At 42.0% G+C, this 19,810-nt stretch overlaps 1 protein-coding gene across 1 annotated transcript; it reads left to right on the forward strand.

Moving 5' to 3' along the window:
* Window positions 1-9: 9 nt before the first annotated feature.
* On the forward strand, window positions 10-19,442 carry ZNF410 (zinc finger protein 410). The gene is made up of 10 exons (XM_075103468.1): window positions 10-144; window positions 1,422-1,623; window positions 10,996-11,131; window positions 11,427-11,660; window positions 11,948-12,139; window positions 13,001-13,160; window positions 13,966-14,147; window positions 16,914-17,003; window positions 18,118-18,243; window positions 18,808-19,442. Exons 2-10 carry the CDS (start codon window positions 1,591-1,593, stop codon window positions 18,990-18,992), a joined length of 1,338 nt encoding a protein of 445 aa, XP_074959569.1. The 5' UTR covers window positions 10-144; window positions 1,422-1,590; the 3' UTR covers window positions 18,993-19,442.
* The last annotated feature ends 368 nt before the right edge of the window (window positions 19,443-19,810 follow it).

Here is a 19,810-nt window from a genome sequence, read left to right on the forward strand (position 1 = left end):
GGCGGAAGCGGAGGCGGCGGGCGGAAGCGGCGCTCCGTAGCGCGCTCACCATAGAGCTGGAGAAGGAGCACCCCATACACACCCCCGCGAGGCTTTGGCATTTCCGGCCCGTGTCTCCGTCACATCCGGGCGGCTGAGATGCCGGTAAGGCGGGCGGGGGGAGGCGGGGGCCGGGGCGCTCCCCCTGGCCTCGCTGCTTTCTGCGGAACGCGGGAGCCCAGCGGGCCGGGGAGCGCGGAGGGGAGGACTGGCCCTCCCTTCCCCGCCCTACGGCCGGGGGCCGCCCCTCACGGCGGCGGGCGGACCGACCGGCCGCCGCGGTGGGGGAGGGGTGGCGCACCTGCCCCGCGGGGGGGAAGGGCGCGGCGCTCCGTCCTGCCCCGTGGCACCGGGGTCTGTCTGTCCGTCTGCCCGTCCGTCCGTATTCTCCCCCCACCCCACCCCTTAAGGCTCCGGCCGGTGTCCGTCAGCCGCCCCGCGCGCCCTCTCGGGCGAGGCGCGGGCCTGCCAGCCCCGGCCCTCGGCCCCGTGGGTCGCTCGGGGTCCGCCGGCCGCCCCGGTGCGGGCTCAAGGCGGGCAGGGGGTGAATAGGTGGGGCTGGTCCCGGCTTCCCGCGCTGGTCCGAGTGACTCCGCTTTCGCCGTGTTGGGTGTGTGGTCCCCTCACAGCAGGAGGCGAGGCTCCTGCACCGAGCGTCCCGTGCCGCGCCGCTTGCTGCCAGGAGCGCTAGGAGAAGGCTTCGCGGTTCTCTTTTTAGCTGATCCAGTGTTCTCGTTATTTTTTACTATAGTCAATAGATTTGTAATTGTCATGGAAGGGGGGGAAGAACTGTTTGTAGTTCACTTTCTTCTCCTGGCGCTAGTGTTTTCCCAGTAGGCAAAAATAGTTGCAAACTTGCTCTTATTTTCCCTTGTAGCCCAAAGAATTAACATTGCATGGGTATTTGTGAAATAACTTCTAACCTACTTGTGTTCATCGAGGTATTTCTCATAATCAGAAATATAACATCTTAATAGACAGGAAACACGGAGATTTCTTGGTGACAAGTTGTTTGTATGTGGCTGCCTTTCATCAATAGTTTGGGTAATTTCACTGTTTTGCAGGCTGGAAATTCAGTCTCCTTGACTCTTGCATGTCCTGTGTGATTTTCAGTTGATCCCATAAGATTCCAGGATAAAGAATTTAATTTTCCATTGAAAATGAGCTATCGCAAATAAAATGCAGTAAATAGCCTTTGAGAATTAATTTTGCAGTGTTAGGATGCTATTTTGCTGACTCAGAACAGAAATGTAGGAACCTGGGTAAATGAGTTTTCCTGGTAAAGTATATTTTACAGTCATGTGCAACATTGCATGCTTCTTTTTGCTTTGTTATGATTGTTTGGTTCCTGTCTCTTTATATTTCCTTTTTTGTTGTTTTAGGTTAAATTGAATATTTGTGCAACACAGCTTCTTGTGGAAGGACCACCACACTGTTTTACCCTTAGGAAAATATGAGAATAAGCAGGGAGTGTTGTTCTCTCTGAACTAAAAAAAAAAAATAAATCTGTGCCTTGCTGAGGACAGCTGCAGGAATCGGACACTTGAATCAATGTTATCGGATGAGTTAGAATCCAAACCTGAGGTGAGCAATTATGAACTGGATCTGGTTACCAGGAATGGTAATGGGCAACACTTAGAAAAAGTTCAATGAGTTTACTCAGTTTGCTGCTTACATATTAATTCCTTAAAGTGTTTTCAGTGGCATCTTCTAATGCTTCAATATTTTGATTTGAATGGTAAAAGATTAAAGAATATTGCAGGTTTCTTCCCCTCCTTTCAAGTGTCAGCCAATATTCTTGCCTGTTCTCAGGTTACGTTATTTTTTTTCACTATTATAATGTTCTTTCTGTTACAAGAATAAAATAAATTACTGTATTGACTACTTGTTTCCCTCAAACCAAATTGACTGTACTTGGTTTTGGGGAGTCTGGATTATTCTATTAGCATCAGCCAGTTCTATTTTTTAAAGGACTCGTGTTTCCATTGAGCAGTTGGCAGAAGTGGTAGGCAGCAGTGCCTGGGGGATCCCAGTTGCTCTGTTTGAGGCTGCTGGACTGTTCCCAGGCTCAGCTGGTAGCACAGCTGAGCATGAATTGCGGTGATGTGCATGTGTGCGCGCAATGTGGGCGCAGCTGGCCACAAACAGATTAACACAGACATGGGTAAAGTACCTGTAAGAGGTAAACACACACAGCAGGAACAACACACAAGTCTGTTAGTGGAATATATCTTACCCTCCTTCAACTCTCATGCATGCTCACGTTCACAGATGTCTCTGGTCTCTGCCAGACCTAAAGTCTTTCTGGTGTCTGTGCCCTGACTCAGGGTTTTTTAACCAGTTTCTGGATGGAGTCTTTGGTTTCTCCAGACTGGTTGCCTCCTCCTCATGTGTTAATAGACTAGAAGTTCACTAGCAGTGTACTTGCTTGTGGGGAGAATACTTAGGAATATGTTTCGTGAGTAGATAGAAGGGACTGCAGTGACCAGACACAGCAGTGTACTGACTAGCATATGATTGGAGTCTCTTCTCTCCCCCCACCCATGGTTCTTCCTCCACTTACCCACCTTGGTTCCTCCTTTGATCTTCCCCCTAAACATTGCATGGTAAGCATATCCTTTTGCATCTTTGTTGCATCCAATAAGAAGTTTGGTCTTCCCTGTAATCCCAGACAATTTTGTTTTCTTACCAGTCAGGAGTTCTGGTTGAACATCCTCAAGATTTCACTTCAGCAGTGGCCCATCCATTAGTGCCTGAGGAGTTCTGGTCTTTGTTACTCTAACCTGTGATTTGCTAGATACAACCGCCTGCAGTTTGTTACATTCAACCCAACTGCATAGGTGTGTTCAGTTTATTACCTCTTCTCTTTCTTGCCTTTGTCTTTTATGCTGGATAGCCATTAGCCAGCTATTTGTACATTCTCCCACTTAAAAGTACAGAGGACTGTATTGCCTTGTGTCCTTGCTTTTTTGATTCTCAGCTTTACTTCTTCAGAAGGTTCCTAGAGCAGAGGACTTATTACTGCTATGAAGTACCTTTTGGGGAAGTTCGCAGGTGTAAATAGAATTGTTTTTGTTGAGTCTTCTGTTTCTATTGCTTTTCAGTCCATATGCAGTACAGCAGGTATCTTAAAGTGGTACTCTGAAGAGAATGATGCTCACATGCCTGGTAATTCATCACAGCCCAGCTGATGTGGTGAGGTATTTCTTAACAGAGTAGCCAAAGCCCTTCCAATCATGCCCTTCAGGAAAAGTAGTTGCAAATTCATAGTATCCGTGAGTAGCCTCAGTATGGGCTGCAAGGGGTTCCTTTCTCCTGCCTTGTGGTTGATATCTCATAACTCCTATCAAATTTTCCCCCAGTTCTGAATGATAAGGGGGGGGACTTTGTTACTTCAGTCTGTGAGTGGGTGGATCCCCACAGGTTATTTCTGGCAGCTGAGGGCCAGGATAGTTGGAATGCTTGTTCCCTTGTTCCTCAAATGGGAGCTGTAAGAAGGCCTTGTCTTTTCTCACTTCAGTAAGGGATTTGTTAATTAGTCATGTTTACATAATAGTGCTACTTCCCCATAGCAGAGTTGCATTTCCTTCCCAGCAAGCCCAGAATAGAGTAAGTCATTCTCAGTAGGAACAGGCCTGATACATGAAAGCTGTGGTGGTTGCAAAGGGCATCCTTTCTGTAGATGCTGTCTTCTAAACCATGCTCCTCAGTTGTGATCAAGGCTATTTTATACTACAAATTGGGATTAATTTGCACTGTGGATTACCAAATCTCTACATACCCTCTTTCTGGTTCTGATTGTGAAAGTTGAGTGTCAAGTTAGTACTATTTTCTACTCCTTTGGTGTGAAACTGGTAGATACTCTTTTTATACCTTTCCCAAACAGCAGTTCAAGTACCTTTGGAGGTTAGTAATGATTTTATATCCTTCAGTGAGCCATGGCACCATAATTTCTATAGCCACGGATGTTCTTTCAGTGACAAAATCTTAGGCAAAAGGGCAAGCATGACACAATAGGGTTGTGATGGTATGTAGGGACCATATGGAGCTCAGAGTCATGGTGCATCATCTATCCTGCCAAAGTAATTAATTACTGGCCTTCACCCAGGTGGACTGGCCACCTATACTTAACCCAGAAAAGGAACATATATAATTTTATATATGTTTGATAAATATCCCCTACCATGGGAGAAAGGTATTAAGAGATAACTGTATTTGTGTAACATCTAGATAACATTAATCAAAGCACTACGGATGGATTGCATAAACTTCTTTGCTACTGGTTTTATAACTAAAAAGCCACCAAGGTGCCAATAAATGTTTAATGCTTGAGCAGAGGTGGACCTTCTGTAGCAAGTTACAAAGTTGCTTGGAGGCAGTTTGTACAGGCAGATGGATCTGCTTTTTTTCCTTCTGGACTCCCTGCCCCCAAAGCTGTATTACCAGCATTCCTCAGGGAACTGATAAGATCTGCATTTTGCATGCTTTAAGCCTTCAGGGTGATGTGTTACAACTGCAAATATTTCCAGCCACCTCCACCACACTGCTCCACTGCAGGGTGCTTTCTGCTGTCGGGGTAGCTCTAGCACAATCAAGTGAACTACAGCTCTGGTCTATAAATTGAATTGGCTATTGAAAAAGGGTGGAGGGAGGTATTTTTAGCCTCTCCTTTCTCTCCTCATGAGAACCTCACAAGGCGAGACTCTTGTGAATTAATTAATTCCTCAGAAGTTGTATGGGAGGAGGGCAACCCTAGCTTCTAGCTAATGAGCCTCCAGACCTCTGCATCCTTCAGCTCCAGCCCCTCCTTTCCCTTCTGCCAAATGTTCTTCATATTGTGGTGGTTCACTGGTTAAATTTAGAACAGAAACAGTATCGATTAAAAACATGGTCCCTATGGTCTGGCTTTCCAGCTGACCAGTGGGAGTATAGATCTGAACATTAGTACTGGAGCAACCTTCCCCACCACGCTGTGTCTGTCCCAGCCACCCCCACCTCAAACAAAGCAACTGCCTGACACTTCTTGGCTTTTGAATCATCTGATGAAGCAGGTCTGTTATGGGACACAAACCAACCCAGTCCATCCCAGGTGGCCATATTTTAATTTGTTTCCGTAGTGTTTTGTGTTGGTTTTTTAGGATCTTTAGGAGAGGTTCCCTTTTCTTTAAGAAGATTTTGTTTTGGTGGGGTTGGTTGGTTTTCTTCTCCCTTCCCCCTGCCCTGGTCAGGGACATTATCCAAGCTTCTTGGTAGCACAAACATTCTGCACTGCTTCTGCTGATAGACCCTGGGATCATCCTGTCCAACCATCTCTTGTTGACCAGCAGGGATGACAATTATTTGATTAGTGACAAGAGCCAAGAAGAAATATTTTACATTTTTGGTGCATACACTGTCTACATTACTTACAGGATTTTCAGAGTTATGTGGTGTTTCAGCAGAAGGAGTAAAAGAAGGGTATATTCAGGAAGGTGGCATGGCAGAGCCAAAAATAAAATTCTTCATAGCAAGATGCAGCTGAACTTTGCTCATTTTGTCCCTCCCAGGCATAAGTATCCAGAGATTCTCTTGGTGTGACTCTCATCTGACCCATAATGTTTGAATCTCTTAAGTTGAGGATGTCCTTTTGCAATTAATCAATAAAAAAAAAATGTTTCAAATTCCAACTGATATCTTGGCTATAGAGTAAAGCCACTTTACACCTCTTATTCGTTTTGTGTTAATAGTCTGTACATTCAGTTTCCCTAACTACTCCTATTCAGGTGCGCCAAGATGTTCTGTCTGCTTGGTTACAAATTCTAGCACTTTGGCCATATTTGCTGAAGGATCAGTCCCCCTCCTTGCACAGAGATTCTAAAAGTCACCATCTGAGGAATTACTTACAGCCCATCTGGATCCTGTTTGTGATGCCAGATATTTTGTGGTTACAAGATCTGATGAACTGTAGCATCCAGGAGATTTCTCCCCTCCTGGTCCTTCAGACAAGAGACCTCTGGACTGTTCCCAGGTGCAGGCAGACAGGAGGCTGAGCCTGAACTGCCAATATGGGCCCATGCACTCATAGGCAGTACAGACGTGTATGGCTATAAACACTAACATGCAGCAGCACAGTACCTTTACAGGCACCCACCAACACAAATGGCCTGCTTCTGTTCCTACTCATTAGGTAATCAGATTTGAAATATGCTAGCGTATCACACACGTGTTGTCTTTCAGCTGATGTGCATACTCACAGTCATGGATCTGCCCAGTCTCTGCCAAATCTTGAGTCCTTCCAGTATCCATCTCCAGGCCCTGGGCTTTTTAATCCAGCCTCTGGCCAGGATATTAAGTTTCCAGATTGTTGCCTTCTATTCACAGGCTAGTCCAACTTGAAGTTAACTAGAACATACTTGGAAACTATTTAGGAGCAAATAGCATTTGAGAAGACGACAGGTTAGACTGCTGTGATGAGGCACAGTGGAACGCTGACCTGCAGCCTGTGGGTCAACCCACATTATCCCCCACCCCCTTCCTGTTCCCCATGGTTGTTCCTCTCTATCCACCTTGATCCCTCCCTTTCCCCACGTTTGATCCTTCCCATAAACATCCACAAGTTTTTCACATTCCCACAGCTTCCTCTTAAGACATCATAATAAATTTTACCTGGTCCCAGAACTTCCCCCATATGCTGTAAGAAGTTTACTAGTGTTCTGGTAACCCATGATAATATTGTTCCTATCTCTTACAAAGTTTCTGGTTAAATTTCTTCAAGGTCACACTCGAGTCGTTCCTGTAATGGCCCATCCATCAGCATCCCAGGGGTTCTGGTCTTTGTTACTCTCTTATCTGCAGTTTGTTAGAGTTTGTGTATCTGCACATTTAATTTATCACCTCTCCTGTTCCTAGTCTGTCTTTTTTGCTGAATAGCCAATTACCAGGTACCCTTACAATTTCCTATTTGCTTTCAGCTGCAAAACCAAATTAAAAGAAAATTAAGAAAGTAGCACACAGTGTTTGTAATTAGTTTTTTCCCCCATATGCCAGTTGCTGTAGTTGTCACAAAGGTGTTCAATGATTTTGAACAGGAAGGAAGGTTTCTGAAAGTACTTGGCTGTCAAGATATAACTGTCACATGAACATTTTTATTTTCTGAAGTATTTAATGTAGAGTTGGGAGGAATATATATTTGGTGATTCATTTGCTTTAGTTTCTGAGAAGGGTTGGGGGTTTTTTATTCCAAATTTTAACAATGACCATGATTCATGTCCTTTTGTTTACTTCTACTTCTTTTGCCCCCTTTTAATTCTCTTTACCAGCTTGTTATTACTTCACAAAGAAAATTAAAGGGATCTCTCTTCTTTTGAGCATCTGTTTGTGGCTGCTGCATTTTGCTTTTCCCTAGTGGCTTAACATTGTTCTGTGGAAGTGAAGGATTTGAAGCAAAGTTTTGCTAGTGTAGGAGGAAAGTTTTATCTAAGACTTTCTGTATAAAAATAGAACAAGTCCATAAAACAAGTGTTTCCTGGTGGAGTAGGATGCAGTAGGGGTGGTGAACAGCTTTTAAATGAAAGACAATACAGTAATTTAGAAGCCTCTTGCTGCTCACAATTTTTTGTCCAACTTCTTTCTTCTGCTTGCTTTGCTCTGTTATTCCTAACTCCCTTCTCTTTTTATTCCTTTTCCCCATGTTTTTAAATCTTAAATTAGAACACATGGCCTTGGGGGAGGGACTGTCTCATATTGCCTATGAATTTTTTTGACAATGTAAAAATAGTTCCCGCTTCTGACTAGGGCCTCTGGATAATCTTATAATGTACCTAAGAGGAAAAAATGCTAACCTTTCAAACTGAACTCCGGTCTGGCTTGTGGCATAATGCCATCTGAATGACTTCAAGACTTAATTTTTACCTTCGTAATTGTCAGTGATGACAGGCTGCTCCTAAGGGAGGGTGAGCTGGGAGCCAAGGGTGATCCCAGCGCAGGTGGTGCCCTCACTGACCTGGCATGGTCCTGCAGCACCTGAGCACAGCAGGCAGAGATGGGTGCTGGAAACAGGGTCCATCCACAGCCCTGGACAAGGCAAAGCAATGAACCAGGTCCAGGGTCCATCCAGAGAGTCCCATCAGGAGTAGCAGGAGATGGGGCTGGAGACACTGATGCAGTAAAAGTCTGAGGTCCATCCAGGAGACAGGGCTTGAGGGTAAACCTACAGCTCAGAAAGGGACTAGAGAGCACAGGCTGAGCTTAAGTGGAGGCCCTGGGTGGAGGGTGTGGGTACCAGGCAAGACCGCTTGGGGCAATTAAGGCTTCAGGGCTCTGACATTGGTAACTCTGAGGTAAAATTGTCTGAGGAAGCATCTGTATTTCCAGTGTTTTCACAAGAGGAAATAAGCATAGAGAAATCAGAACTCAACGTATTAAGTTTTCTTTGCAGTTTCTTTGATAGAATGATCTTCATCCTGATGTAGGAGAGGCTCAAAAGGCTGGTATCTGCTACAGAAATATTTTGGAATTACATGCCAGTAATTCTGAAAATTACATACTAGGATCAATATACCAAGAATCAAATTATTGGTGACTTTTGGGTTTTAATCACAAATATACCATGGGCTTATCACGCTTTTTTTACTCTGTTTCTTTTGACATTGATGAACCATCTCAAGGCACAGACAACTCCGTCTCGACTCTGCGTGAATGCATGCTAAAATGTGTCATATTGAGGGTAGTAGCTTTTGAATAACTATCTTGTACAGTTTCCTTCTAAATGCCAAAGATAAAGGAAGTCTGTTGCATATGGTTGTTTGCTAAACAGCAGCAGAATACAGGTTCTTTATGTCAAAGGGTTTCCTAGAGATAAGGAATAGTGACTTAAGGGCTAACATTTTGGCATATTGTTATTTTCCATATTTCTTTCATCTGTGTTTTTCAAAATATTTTGAGAACGTGAGTATAGGAGTAAGTCTAATTGACAGAATTTGTAGCCAAATAATTAGATCATATATATGGTTTTTGAGGGGCATTTTCTCTGAAATGTGGAGCATGTGTCTGGGTCTGTTGCAACTGACCCCTTTCAGTCTTCCTGGTCTCCGGAAGTTAACTCCATACAGGGGAGGGATTTGCGACCGTATTTGTTTAAAAAACTTGTGGAGTTCACAGAAAAATCAATTCAGTCCGTTGCAAAATTTGGGCTATTATCCCCTAACCCCCAGCAGTGCTTCCCTGGTTAAATCAGGATAATTTAGTATGGACTGCTGTGGCATTGGTAATGGAAAAAAAAAAGAGAGCCTCATTTCTGTGTCTGTGCCTTGGAGGTAAAGAGGAGTTCAGCATTATATCCAGTAATCTGACAAAAGCTTGGGATGTTGGCAAGGGGACAGAATGAATGAACAAGGCACGTGCTTTGCTGCTCTGAACTTTGTTAAATATGGGAAGACTTTCAGGGGTCAGGAAAGGCATTTGTCTGACTCTCAGTTCCTTTTCAAATGTCAGGTTCCTTTTTTATAACTCAAGATTTTTACATTAGCCAGAAGTAATTTTTGCATTGCCAGAGCTGACTGACGTTAAGGATAGGTGAATCTGCTGGACTGAATGACCCGGGCATTTCTCACCTCCTGGGCCCATCAAGATGAGGGCCTGCTCCCTATTTCTGATCTTAGATCCAGCCACTAGTGAGGTTTAACACAATTTTCAAATAGGTGCACACACACACACGCACTGTACAGATGTGACTGGCGCCAAACAGACTAACACAAGTAGGATGCTCATAGCTTTACCCACATAAACACAGGCAGTGCGAAGTGACTGGTTCTGTTTCCAAGGGTTGCTGCCTAGAGATAACCTTCATGGGTTTCTCCAGGATATGTGCCCACGCCTCTCATTCTGCTTGCCAACCAGTCTGCTTGGAATTCTCTAGCACATGACACACACACTCTAGAGAGGGGGATCACACAGGAAATAGTTAGGAATGGAGTTTAATGAAAAGACAGGACGAACTGCGCCAGATTACCGAATTGACCAACTTCCTGCTTATATGTAATGGGCCTCTTTCATCCTCCTCTCTCCATTTTCCTGTGTTTGTTCTGCCCTGATTCACCTTGATCCCTTCCTTTTCCTGCCTTCGGCCTTTCCCTTAAACAATGCAGAATAAGTCCTGAACAATCCCCCCCGCCCCCCCCCCCCCCATCTCTTGCTCCCTCCCAAAGTCCTCCCCAGGGAATACATCCCAATATAAGTCCTATACCTTTTTATGCAATAGTCCCCCTTATTTTGCATAGTGTTCTGGAGAGGGTTTCTTCTGCTGAATGCCCACAGTGGGTGGGTTTCACACCAAGGACAATGGCTTTAATTGTCCATCTTTGATGGTCTTAGGAGTAGCTGATTTGGATGGATAAGACTGTCTGTGATCTCCCCCTTGACATCCCAACCTTGTTTTTCTGATCATTACCTGTCTATTTTGAATAGCCATTAGCTAGGCATCTTTGCAACTAGTCCTTTGCTTGCTTTTTTTATTTGAAAAAGGTCAACTTTCTTTCAGTTAGGTATCTAAAGATGATGTTTTAAAAAAATACCTGTACCAAAGGCTGAGCATGGGAAATATTTACTTGGAAGATTACAGTGTAGTAAAGCATCAAGTGGTAAAAGTTTAATTACAAATATATGACTTAAAACATGGCATATATTTGTAAAATTTACCTTGGTAAAAGATTAATTTAAAAAGAATAAAGCCTAAGTAGCTTCAGAGTAGTATGCAAGGATCCAGAGCTGTTTATTGTATGTTAAAGAACTTATGAAAAATACAAACAATTCCTTCTTTGTCATTAATGTAAATGGAAAAGCTTCCATTTACTTTGATGTGCATTCACAGGATTATATTCAGTGTCTCCTACAAGACAGTAGAGGGTAATGGGCTGGGTTTAGTACCTTTTTAAATTATTGGTGTTGCTCTTGACCTAATCTTCACTATCTTTTTTTCAGCTGCTGGTTCAGTTTGTTCAGAATACTTCTATTCCACTGGGGCAAGGGCTGGTGGAATCGGAACCAAAAGACATCACCTGTCTTTCTCTACTTCCTGTTACTGAGACCTCAGAATGCAACAGGCTCATGTTGCCAGGTAAAATCTATGCGGCAGATCTTTGCAAGCATGCCCTTCATACAGCTGTCCTCACTGGGCCACTGTGGCGCACTGCCTCTTGCTGATAAGGCATTCCAGGGATGGAGGAACAAGTTCGGAAGGGTGACTGAAACTTTTCTTATTTAACAGTGAAGTCTGACTAGTTAGAAAATTCCTTTCTCCTCCAATCTCTCTCAAGTTCTGCTTTTTTTTCCTAGAAAAATGACTTCATCAGTATCTTTTAGTCATAGTGTATTTATACTTCTATTTAATCTGGTTTCACTTTCTTCATCAGATGATGAAAGAGATCTCAGTTCTCCAAGTCACACTAATTCTTCCAAAGATGTTTCTTCATCTGCTGTCTTGAGAAGTCTCCAGGTAAATGTGGGCCCTGATGGAGAAGAAACAAGGGTACAGAATGTACAGAAACCATCTGAGCTTCTGTCAGCTCCAGAGACTTCCAGTTTATTGCAAGACCTCCAACCCAGTGACAGCACTTCATTTATTCTTCTCAACCTAACGAGAGCAGGTAATTCTCCTTCTGTTTGTCATCCGGCTGCATCTGGACAGCAGAATGTAGGAGATACAACTCTGTCCCTGCTGCTTATGAAGGGGAAAGATCACAGAATTTTCTGGGCATTATGGGATTATTTCAGGAGCATTTAATCATCAACAGCTTCCTACAATGTAGAGGTCAGTGAAGACTTTTTCAGTGTAGCTATTGCATCTATGCCATGAACACTAGCCTCTGGAAAGCAAAAGAAATTTCCCTCTGTTACGTTATCCTTCTGTTTCATGAAGTTGCCTTTTTTCTAGGGCTGGGGTCTCCAGCAGAGCACTTGGTGTTTGTTCAAGATGAAGCAGAAGATTCTGGGAATGACTTCCTCTCTCATGATAGCACAGACAGCAGTACCCCCTGGTTCCTACGAGTGCAAGAATTGGCCCATGACAGTTTAATTGCTGCCACTCGGGCACAACTCGCTAAGAATGCCAAAGCAAGCAATAATGGTAGGAAATCCCCTGCTTCTGTCTTAAAAGTTGAATGTTCCATACAAGGTCCCTGGTTTTGGCTTGTTTCTTCCTCTCTCTTTTACTCTCTTGCTTTTAATCTATTCTGACATGTCTTCAAATCAAGAGTGACAGAATGATACAGAACAATCCTGTAATTTTTCTGCAATATAAACAAGCTCTTCAGTTTTTCTCAAGGAATGAACTTCAGTAGAGGCAGCAGTTCCATTGTAGTCCACATGTTCTCTGGTACATGCAAAGAGTATCTCCTTTCTGACTGCAGCTGCTTGTCTTTCAACTTTCATTTTCACTTTCAAGTGTCTGTTTTTAATGCGTACTGTAACTCATGTGCTGAAAGTACTGTGTACTGATTTCTTAGCTCCACTGAGTTTGGACATCAGGTTTCTGGAGAATACATAATTGGATTTAGTCACATGCTTCGTGATTTAGTTATTTTAATAAATAATTGCAAACAAATGCAATACCTCTTTTTTAGCTAAGGTGTTTTTAAAAATAGCTCATACTTAAAATTGGTTCATTGATATTGATATAGAGAACATTTTTACAATTTTTGGTGCATTGGCTTTCTATTCTTCCAGTGATAAGCCTGATCTGGTAGCAGCTGAACTGATACAGATAGCTTGTTGGGAATCATGTATGAGCCTGGTGAAGTCTGCAAATCTGTGTCTGATCCTTGTAATGGGCTAGGCAGCAGTATGCGGGACATGGTAAACAATTAGTAGCCAGGGATATACTTGCTTTACAGTCTTGTATCAGATATGATCCTGGTTTTATGTGTTAAATTTGACACATTATAGTAATCTGTATCTTTCTTAGATTTTGCTGGGCTTTTTCTTCCAGGTGAAAATGTTCATCTTTGCTCAGGAGATGGGCAGCCAAAAGACTCTAGCCCCATTCCTCATTTATCTCGGGTGGAAAGGAAGCTGAAGTGCACAGTTGAAGGCTGTGATCGGACATTTGTGTGGCCAGCTCACTTCAAGTATCATCTGAAAACGCACCGGTGAGCAGAATAAAGCTATATGTTATCATGACTTTGAAAAACTGTGCTCTGTATTTGGGATACCATTAGTTTTTGACATCGACAAGCTGTGAAAACCCAGTGTTACTCTTAGAAATACTAGGCCTGTTGCTTGCTTGAGGTCGTTTATGTTGAAACACTTTGACCAGATTTAGATTATTTTTGCAGGTCCTCGTTAGTGTTCAGTTTAGAATATTTGTATTTTAACAGGTATCACTTCTGTGATATAGTGAACATTAGAACTTGTAGGATGCTATCATGTTTTTATATATGCTTGAACAAAGTTGCTTGCTCTAACAAATGGCTGTAATCTTTTTTTTTTTAGCTAAGAAATTGGCAGTTTCTAATGTAAATTGTAGATGAGAAGCTTAAAAACTGGGAAGGACTCCAATAGACATGAACCCATCATGTTGCCCTGAGACAGGGCCAGCAGTAATTGCCTGTGTTATATGTACACATACAGTCGTTTTTGATCCTCCAGTGACTGAAATTCCACAACATTCCTATATAATCTGTTGTGCTGCTTTACTAAATCATTCTGGGTAGGGAATAGGCAAGGTAATACAATTAAAAGATATTACTGGAACAAGTTCTTCCAGTGGACCACCCAGACTCTAGTTCCTTAGGACTTAGGTCGCTCACTTCATTTGAGTCTCTCTGTTTTCTGATACAATTAATTTTTATTTAAATGTTTCTGCTTTTCATTCAATCAAAAAAAGATGTCAAGTGTTCGTGAAAAATGCATTGCAGTAGCTGGTAATGAAACAGCTATTTTGTTGATTTCCAGGAACGATCGCTCCTTCACCTGCCCCGCAGAAGGCTGTGGAAAAAGTTTCTACGTCTTGCAGAGGCTGAAGGTGCACATGAGAACTCACAATGGTGAAAAACCCTTTGTGTGCACAGAGCTGGGCTGTGGGAAACAGTTCACAACAGCTGGAAATCTAAAGAACCACCTGCGAATTCACACCGGTGTGTTTTAGACCTCACCTATTTGTGGTCTGCAGAGGTGGGGTCTTTACTGAGAAATAAACCACTTCCTCCTCCATCCTCAAACTTTTGAGAATATTACATTGTTTATCTCTGCCCTTCATTAATGTCCCTTTTCTATCAATTCATATTGATCTACAGGTCAAATTAATCAACTGCTTACACGCTTTACTATCCTGTATAATTTCACATAGGTTTCACCCTTCCAATACTATATGACAGTGCCGTACGCTGCTCAGACCCATGCTCTGAAGATTCTCTTCCTCCATCAGGTTGTTTGATGGAGGGAGGGGTGTGTGTTTTTTTGGGGGGAAACTAGACTATTCCCAAGGGAATAGTTAATGAACACAACTGCTGTAATTGTTTTTTATAAAGAAGCTATTTTAAATTCTGGAAAGGCACAATAGCTTGGATATTTCTCCAGTGTGGAGTTCTGTGGACACAGTCGTAGCTGTACTGACATCTGGCTGAATCTGACTAGCTTATGTTACCTGTGCTGCTTGTAGAGTGACTACCTCTGGGAAATTTAGGGAAGTGAGGAATACAGTGGAATGAGTAGCAAAAATATAGTAGCAAAGTCTAGTAGAAAAAGGCAATAATTAGAAGACAGCATTTTGGCATGCAAGCTGTTCTGTTTGTGCTAATGCTAATTCGGGATGTTACCATATGCTGGAGCTTATGTACTCCTAACTCATGCTCAGCTTTTTATATTAAATAAAACAAGAACATTTATTTCATAGTGCTGTGTTTTATACACGGTTTGTTTATGCTGTCTGCTCTGGAGAATTTGATCCTGCCTTGTCAGTATTTTTAGAAGTTGGTGTACCAGCCAAAGTCTTGACAACTGCATAAAGTGCTTTAGGTGTTTTTATCCCAGAAACTTGTTTGAGAAAAGCACACAAGTTACTGCTGAAATGATCAGCAATTTAATAGTTAGCAAAGTTCATGGTGAATATTCTGGTGGCTTTGTTTGATTGCTTTTTTAAGCCTCAGGGTGATCACACCACTTAAAGAAATGGCCCAGTTCAAGCCTCTCGGAATATTGTTAGAGATTCCCTGATGGCCTAGGAAGGTAGCATTGCATTACAGTTGGTTAACATTTCAGAATAACCTTGACAACTGCGAGAGCACAAGGCCTCTCTAGTAAAATGAAATCACAGATCACGTGGGCTGCCAACAGCTGTTTATGCCTTCTGCCTTACTTAACACTACCATATGGTATGTACTTTGTAGATACCCATGGAAAAAGCTTGCTATTTTAACAAAGTTGCAGTCTAGCTAGAACACACGGTTTGGGGGCAGATGTTGGAATATAGTTACAAATTATCTATACCAATAATAAAATTTTGAATGTGTAGTAACAGCAGCCATTGTTTTTACAGTTGTCTTTTGCACTTGAAGCTTCCAGCCAAGGCAGAGATAAAGTTAATGTGCCCAGCTGACACATGCACAGTCCTCCATGACAGAATGAGTGTTCTGCAACCAGCAAGGAAGTAGCTTCTGGAGGAGTAAATAATAACTTACCTGCAAATTGATAATGTGCAATTAAGAGTTTGATCAGTCCAAAGGTGTTATAAAACTGCAGGTGTAAATAGATCTAGGGTTTCTTATAGATGGAGCTGTGTGCTGTTATTTTTGTCAATGGTAGTTTTTCTTCCTTCTTTCCAAGTTTTAAATATTTATAACAAGGCAGAAGGTACCACCAGTGTTAGAGAATCTGCCACATATTTCTGCTTTGTCACACCAATCTGAACATGCTGCGTTGATCGCTTTTGCTCAGATCTGTTGAATGCTATAGCAGACAGGAAGCTGAAAAATGCACTGTAGGGAGAGGACTTCTGAAGGCAAAATCACAGCAGAAACAACTTTAAAAAGTTTATTCTGAAAGAACTATGTATATGTTAGGCAATAAAAGAGCTAAAATAGCTTGCTTCATCTCCTGTGAACTTGCTGTTACTCTGATACAGTAGCCTAGTTAAAGACATGAAATCATAGTGTTAAACATGGTATATTGAGTTCTTTAGTGGGATGTTGCAGGCAAAAGTTACCTAATTTTATTTAAGGTTTTATTAAGATGGTGTTTAGATAGACTAATTATATTGCACTGCATTAGTGTAGTCACCTCCCAATTTATCATTGTTTGGACAAATATAAAAATAGCCATGGAGATATATAAAAATAACAAATTTCAGCCTCTGAGAACAAATTGTGCCTTGAATTACTGTTCCTCCACACATAAATATAAATGCCTGACACGTCTCTCACGGGATTTTGCCAAGTTCATCCTGATCTGAAATAAAGTCTAGAATCTGATATGAAGGGAAATACAGTTAATGGGATTTTTGGCACTGAGAGGCAGAAAGGGAACAGGATTGTGGGAGTGTGCAAAGCAGAATGTTGGTTTTTAAGAACTGCATATAGAAGATACATCATAGTCCAGGGACTTTCATATTACTCTTTTGGTATTTATACACTTGGAAGATCTAGTTAGAAACAGTAGACCCTTGCTTCGCTTTCACTGAATGATTATCTGAGAATATTTCAGAAAAAATGTCAGTGTTTCCTCTTGAAAGCTGATGAAGAGAATGCTTTAAAAGCCTTAGGAAGCATATGTGTAATTTCTGTTGAACTTCGTTGCATGTAAAACAACAAAAGGAGAATGTAAGAGAGAATGGGGTAGAGCTCGTCAGAGGGACTTGGGCAAAAAGCTGTGATCCCAAAATCTAAGAACTTACTTTTCCCTTGTAGGGGAAAAACCCTTTCTGTGTGAGGCACAGGGATGTGGTCGCTCCTTTGCCGAATATTCCAGCCTTCGGAAACATTTGGTTGTCCACTCAGGTAAGAGCCTTCACCTGACATTTGGTGACCTATCACAGAAAAGATCTATGTTGTAGGACTTTGGTTTGTTTTCCTTAAGGAAAATCCTCTGGTTTCTACAGGACTTCTGATCATAGCATTTCACGACTTCCTTTGTGGTGCCTGTAGCCTGTACACTTTAATATTTTCTGTTGCTCCTGTTTCTAAATTCAAATTACATTTTTAAAATTTATTCTTTATATTGTTTCTAAAATGTAATGAAATTGAATATCTGTTTCATAGATACCATTTTCTTTTTTGAAAGAGAGAATCTAGTACTTCTATATATTAATCAAAGCCATTAAAATCTGAAATCTCTCATGAGTGGGTTTCTGCCATAGGTAGGGTTTTCCTTCATTTTTTAGTACTACATACTTGTAATTGAGCAAAGTATTAGATGGAAATGTATTTCACAAGTGTTTCAAAGCTTCTACCTTCTGTTTTGATTGATCTGTCATCAGCACATAATGAATATGGCTTGCTTGGGGAAGGGGAGATTTTATTGGGGTAGTAACTTTTGGGGTTACCCGAGTTCTCCATGCTTTTTCTTTCCTGTCTCCTTGGCTTCTCCTTGGCTTCCATGCTATTGAGCTCACTCGTGTGGACATCATACTTGTTGTATTGTGAAAATGATAGACTGCTCTGTAAAATTGAAATCTTTTCACAGTGACAAGTCATCATCCAGTCTCTCCTCAGTAATGTAAACCAGATGCTGCAATTTGTTGTGTGATGGCAGGAGATAGCTTCCTTGCTTCTGGTCATTTTATTCTAGGTATGGGACATGAAATATTTCCATGTCACTGAGTAAAAGATTCCAAATAACTTGTTCCCTCTCATACATCAGACTTGAAGACTTTATGTTACTCTTCAGACTCAAGTTTTCCAACAGCTGGCAATACTGATACCTAAAACTCTTCTGTCCTGGAAGCTTACTTCTCTCCCGGAAACAGGAATATTTCTCATTAGTTTTTTTCACTGATTTAGCACCAGTGGTGTCAACAGCCATTTCAAAACAGTATTATTGGCTTCTTGGTTGATTAAGTCTTTATTCCTGATTTGGTAATTCTTGGGATATTTTTTCCCTTTCTACTCCAAGGAGTGAAGCCCCATCAGTGCCAAATTTGTGGGAAGACATTTTCCCAGAGTGGCAGCAGAAATGTGCATATGAGGAAACACCACTCCCGAATTGGAACAGCTGGCAGCAGGGAGCGAGAACAGCCAGGTAAGGAAGGGAGGGCACTCTCTGTGAGGGAGAAGTGCAGGAAAGAAATAGTTGATGTCAAAAAGAAAGGAAGATGGTTGTTGTGAAAATACAAGACCACAAGCCACTAAGGAATAAAGGACTGTTCTGCATCCTTGGAGATGAGGATGGATTGCTCGCTTTCCCCTTTTCTAGAATAGAAGACAAAGGTGTATTTCCTTATTGTCGTCAAGGGGCAGATAGGTCTATTATTTTCAAAACTGATGTGAATCTGATATCTTTTTTTCACACGGAATTCGTGCCCTTTGTTATATGTTCTTGTTGTAAGAAGGCTGTTTTTTAATGCAGTGTGAATTATTTAAAGAGAAAGACAAGCCTGCATGAGATCCCGCCATACTAAAGCTCAAAACCATAATATAGGAGCTACTATCCATTGGAGTGCTGGGTGCCCAAAGCGTAGGAACGGATAACGTAGGTGTCTAGGGAATAAGTCTATGTGACTTGGAGATGAGCAGGGATTGTATCATATGTTGCAGTATCATTACATCATGAGAATTTTGTTTTGCCCTTTTTTTTGCACAATAGAGTCATTGATGGGCAGCAGTTTGCTGGAAGAATCTACAGTGCATAGTAAGAATCTCATGTCCATGAACTCTCAGCCCAGCCTTGGTGTTGAGTCTCTGCACCTGCCAGACACTGAGTCTATTATTGGAGTAGAGGAGGGTGAGACCAGCTGCTCTTTCTTCCGCCCTCTTATATGTGGTGACTGAAGTGGGATTGATCATTCCTCCTAGAGGCTCACCATGTTGCAGCAGGATGAGTGAACATTACTTTAACTACGGATGGAGCAGGTGGGTAGATGGAGAATGAATCCTAAAACTGGAGTTGGAGAAGACCTACTGGACCAAGTTTCTCTCTTGCAGAGCTTAAAAGGTGAAGTCTGCTGCTTAGGTGTCATTTAGCCCATGTCGTGGAACGCCATTTCAAAACTGTTTATGCAGTCCATTCTCCTAAAGCCTAACACGTTTCTTTTGCTGGAGCACCTAGGAGCCCCAGTTAAGGACCAGGACCTCATTGTGCTAGGCGCTGTACAAACATTCAGTCTCTTGAGCAGCAGGCCTTCCTTCCATCCTTTACCTTCAGAGACTCTATTCTAATACATCTCACTGTCAGAAGCTGACATGCTATCTGGAATAAATGTACTACTTGATATCATTTAATTACATTTGCTGTCGTCTTTTCCTGCTTTCCCCAGTCACATTTTCCTCCAAAATTTCTTTGGTATATGAAGCTCTTCAAATGAGTCTACCATCTAGATGTTTTGAATTTTTGTTAACTTAAAGACGTTCTTCAGAATTGGGATTATTAAGAATGCAGAGTTTTGCTAAGATACTACGTGTCTATAATAGCTCCTATGTGAAGAGAATGCTTTTAGTGTATATTGCTCCCTGGCTGAATGTAAAGTTAGTGCTGCTGTCATTAAAGGCATTGCAATTTGGAGCTTCGTGTAGGAGCTCCACCAGGTACCTGTGAATCAGGATCTGATGTGGTTTGGCTACCATCTCATAAATTGATGGGAGATGCTCTC

This window comes from Phalacrocorax aristotelis, chromosome 9 (assembly GCF_949628215.1).
Source record: "Phalacrocorax aristotelis chromosome 9, bGulAri2.1, whole genome shotgun sequence".
NCBI classification, from domain to species: domain Eukaryota; kingdom Metazoa; phylum Chordata; class Aves; order Suliformes; family Phalacrocoracidae; genus Phalacrocorax; species Phalacrocorax aristotelis.

Coding starts and splice junctions, on each gene's coding strand:
- ZNF410 (XM_075103468.1), top strand. CDS start 1,591: ATGTTATCGGATGAGTTAGAATCCAAACCTGAG. Junction 11,661..11,947: donor TCTCAACCTAACGAGAGCAG/GTAATTCTCCTT, acceptor CCTTTTTTCTAG/GGCTGGGGTCTCCAGCAGAG. Junction 17,004..18,117: donor ACATTTGGTTGTCCACTCAG/GTAAGAGCCTTC, acceptor TTCTACTCCAAG/GAGTGAAGCCCCATCAGTGC.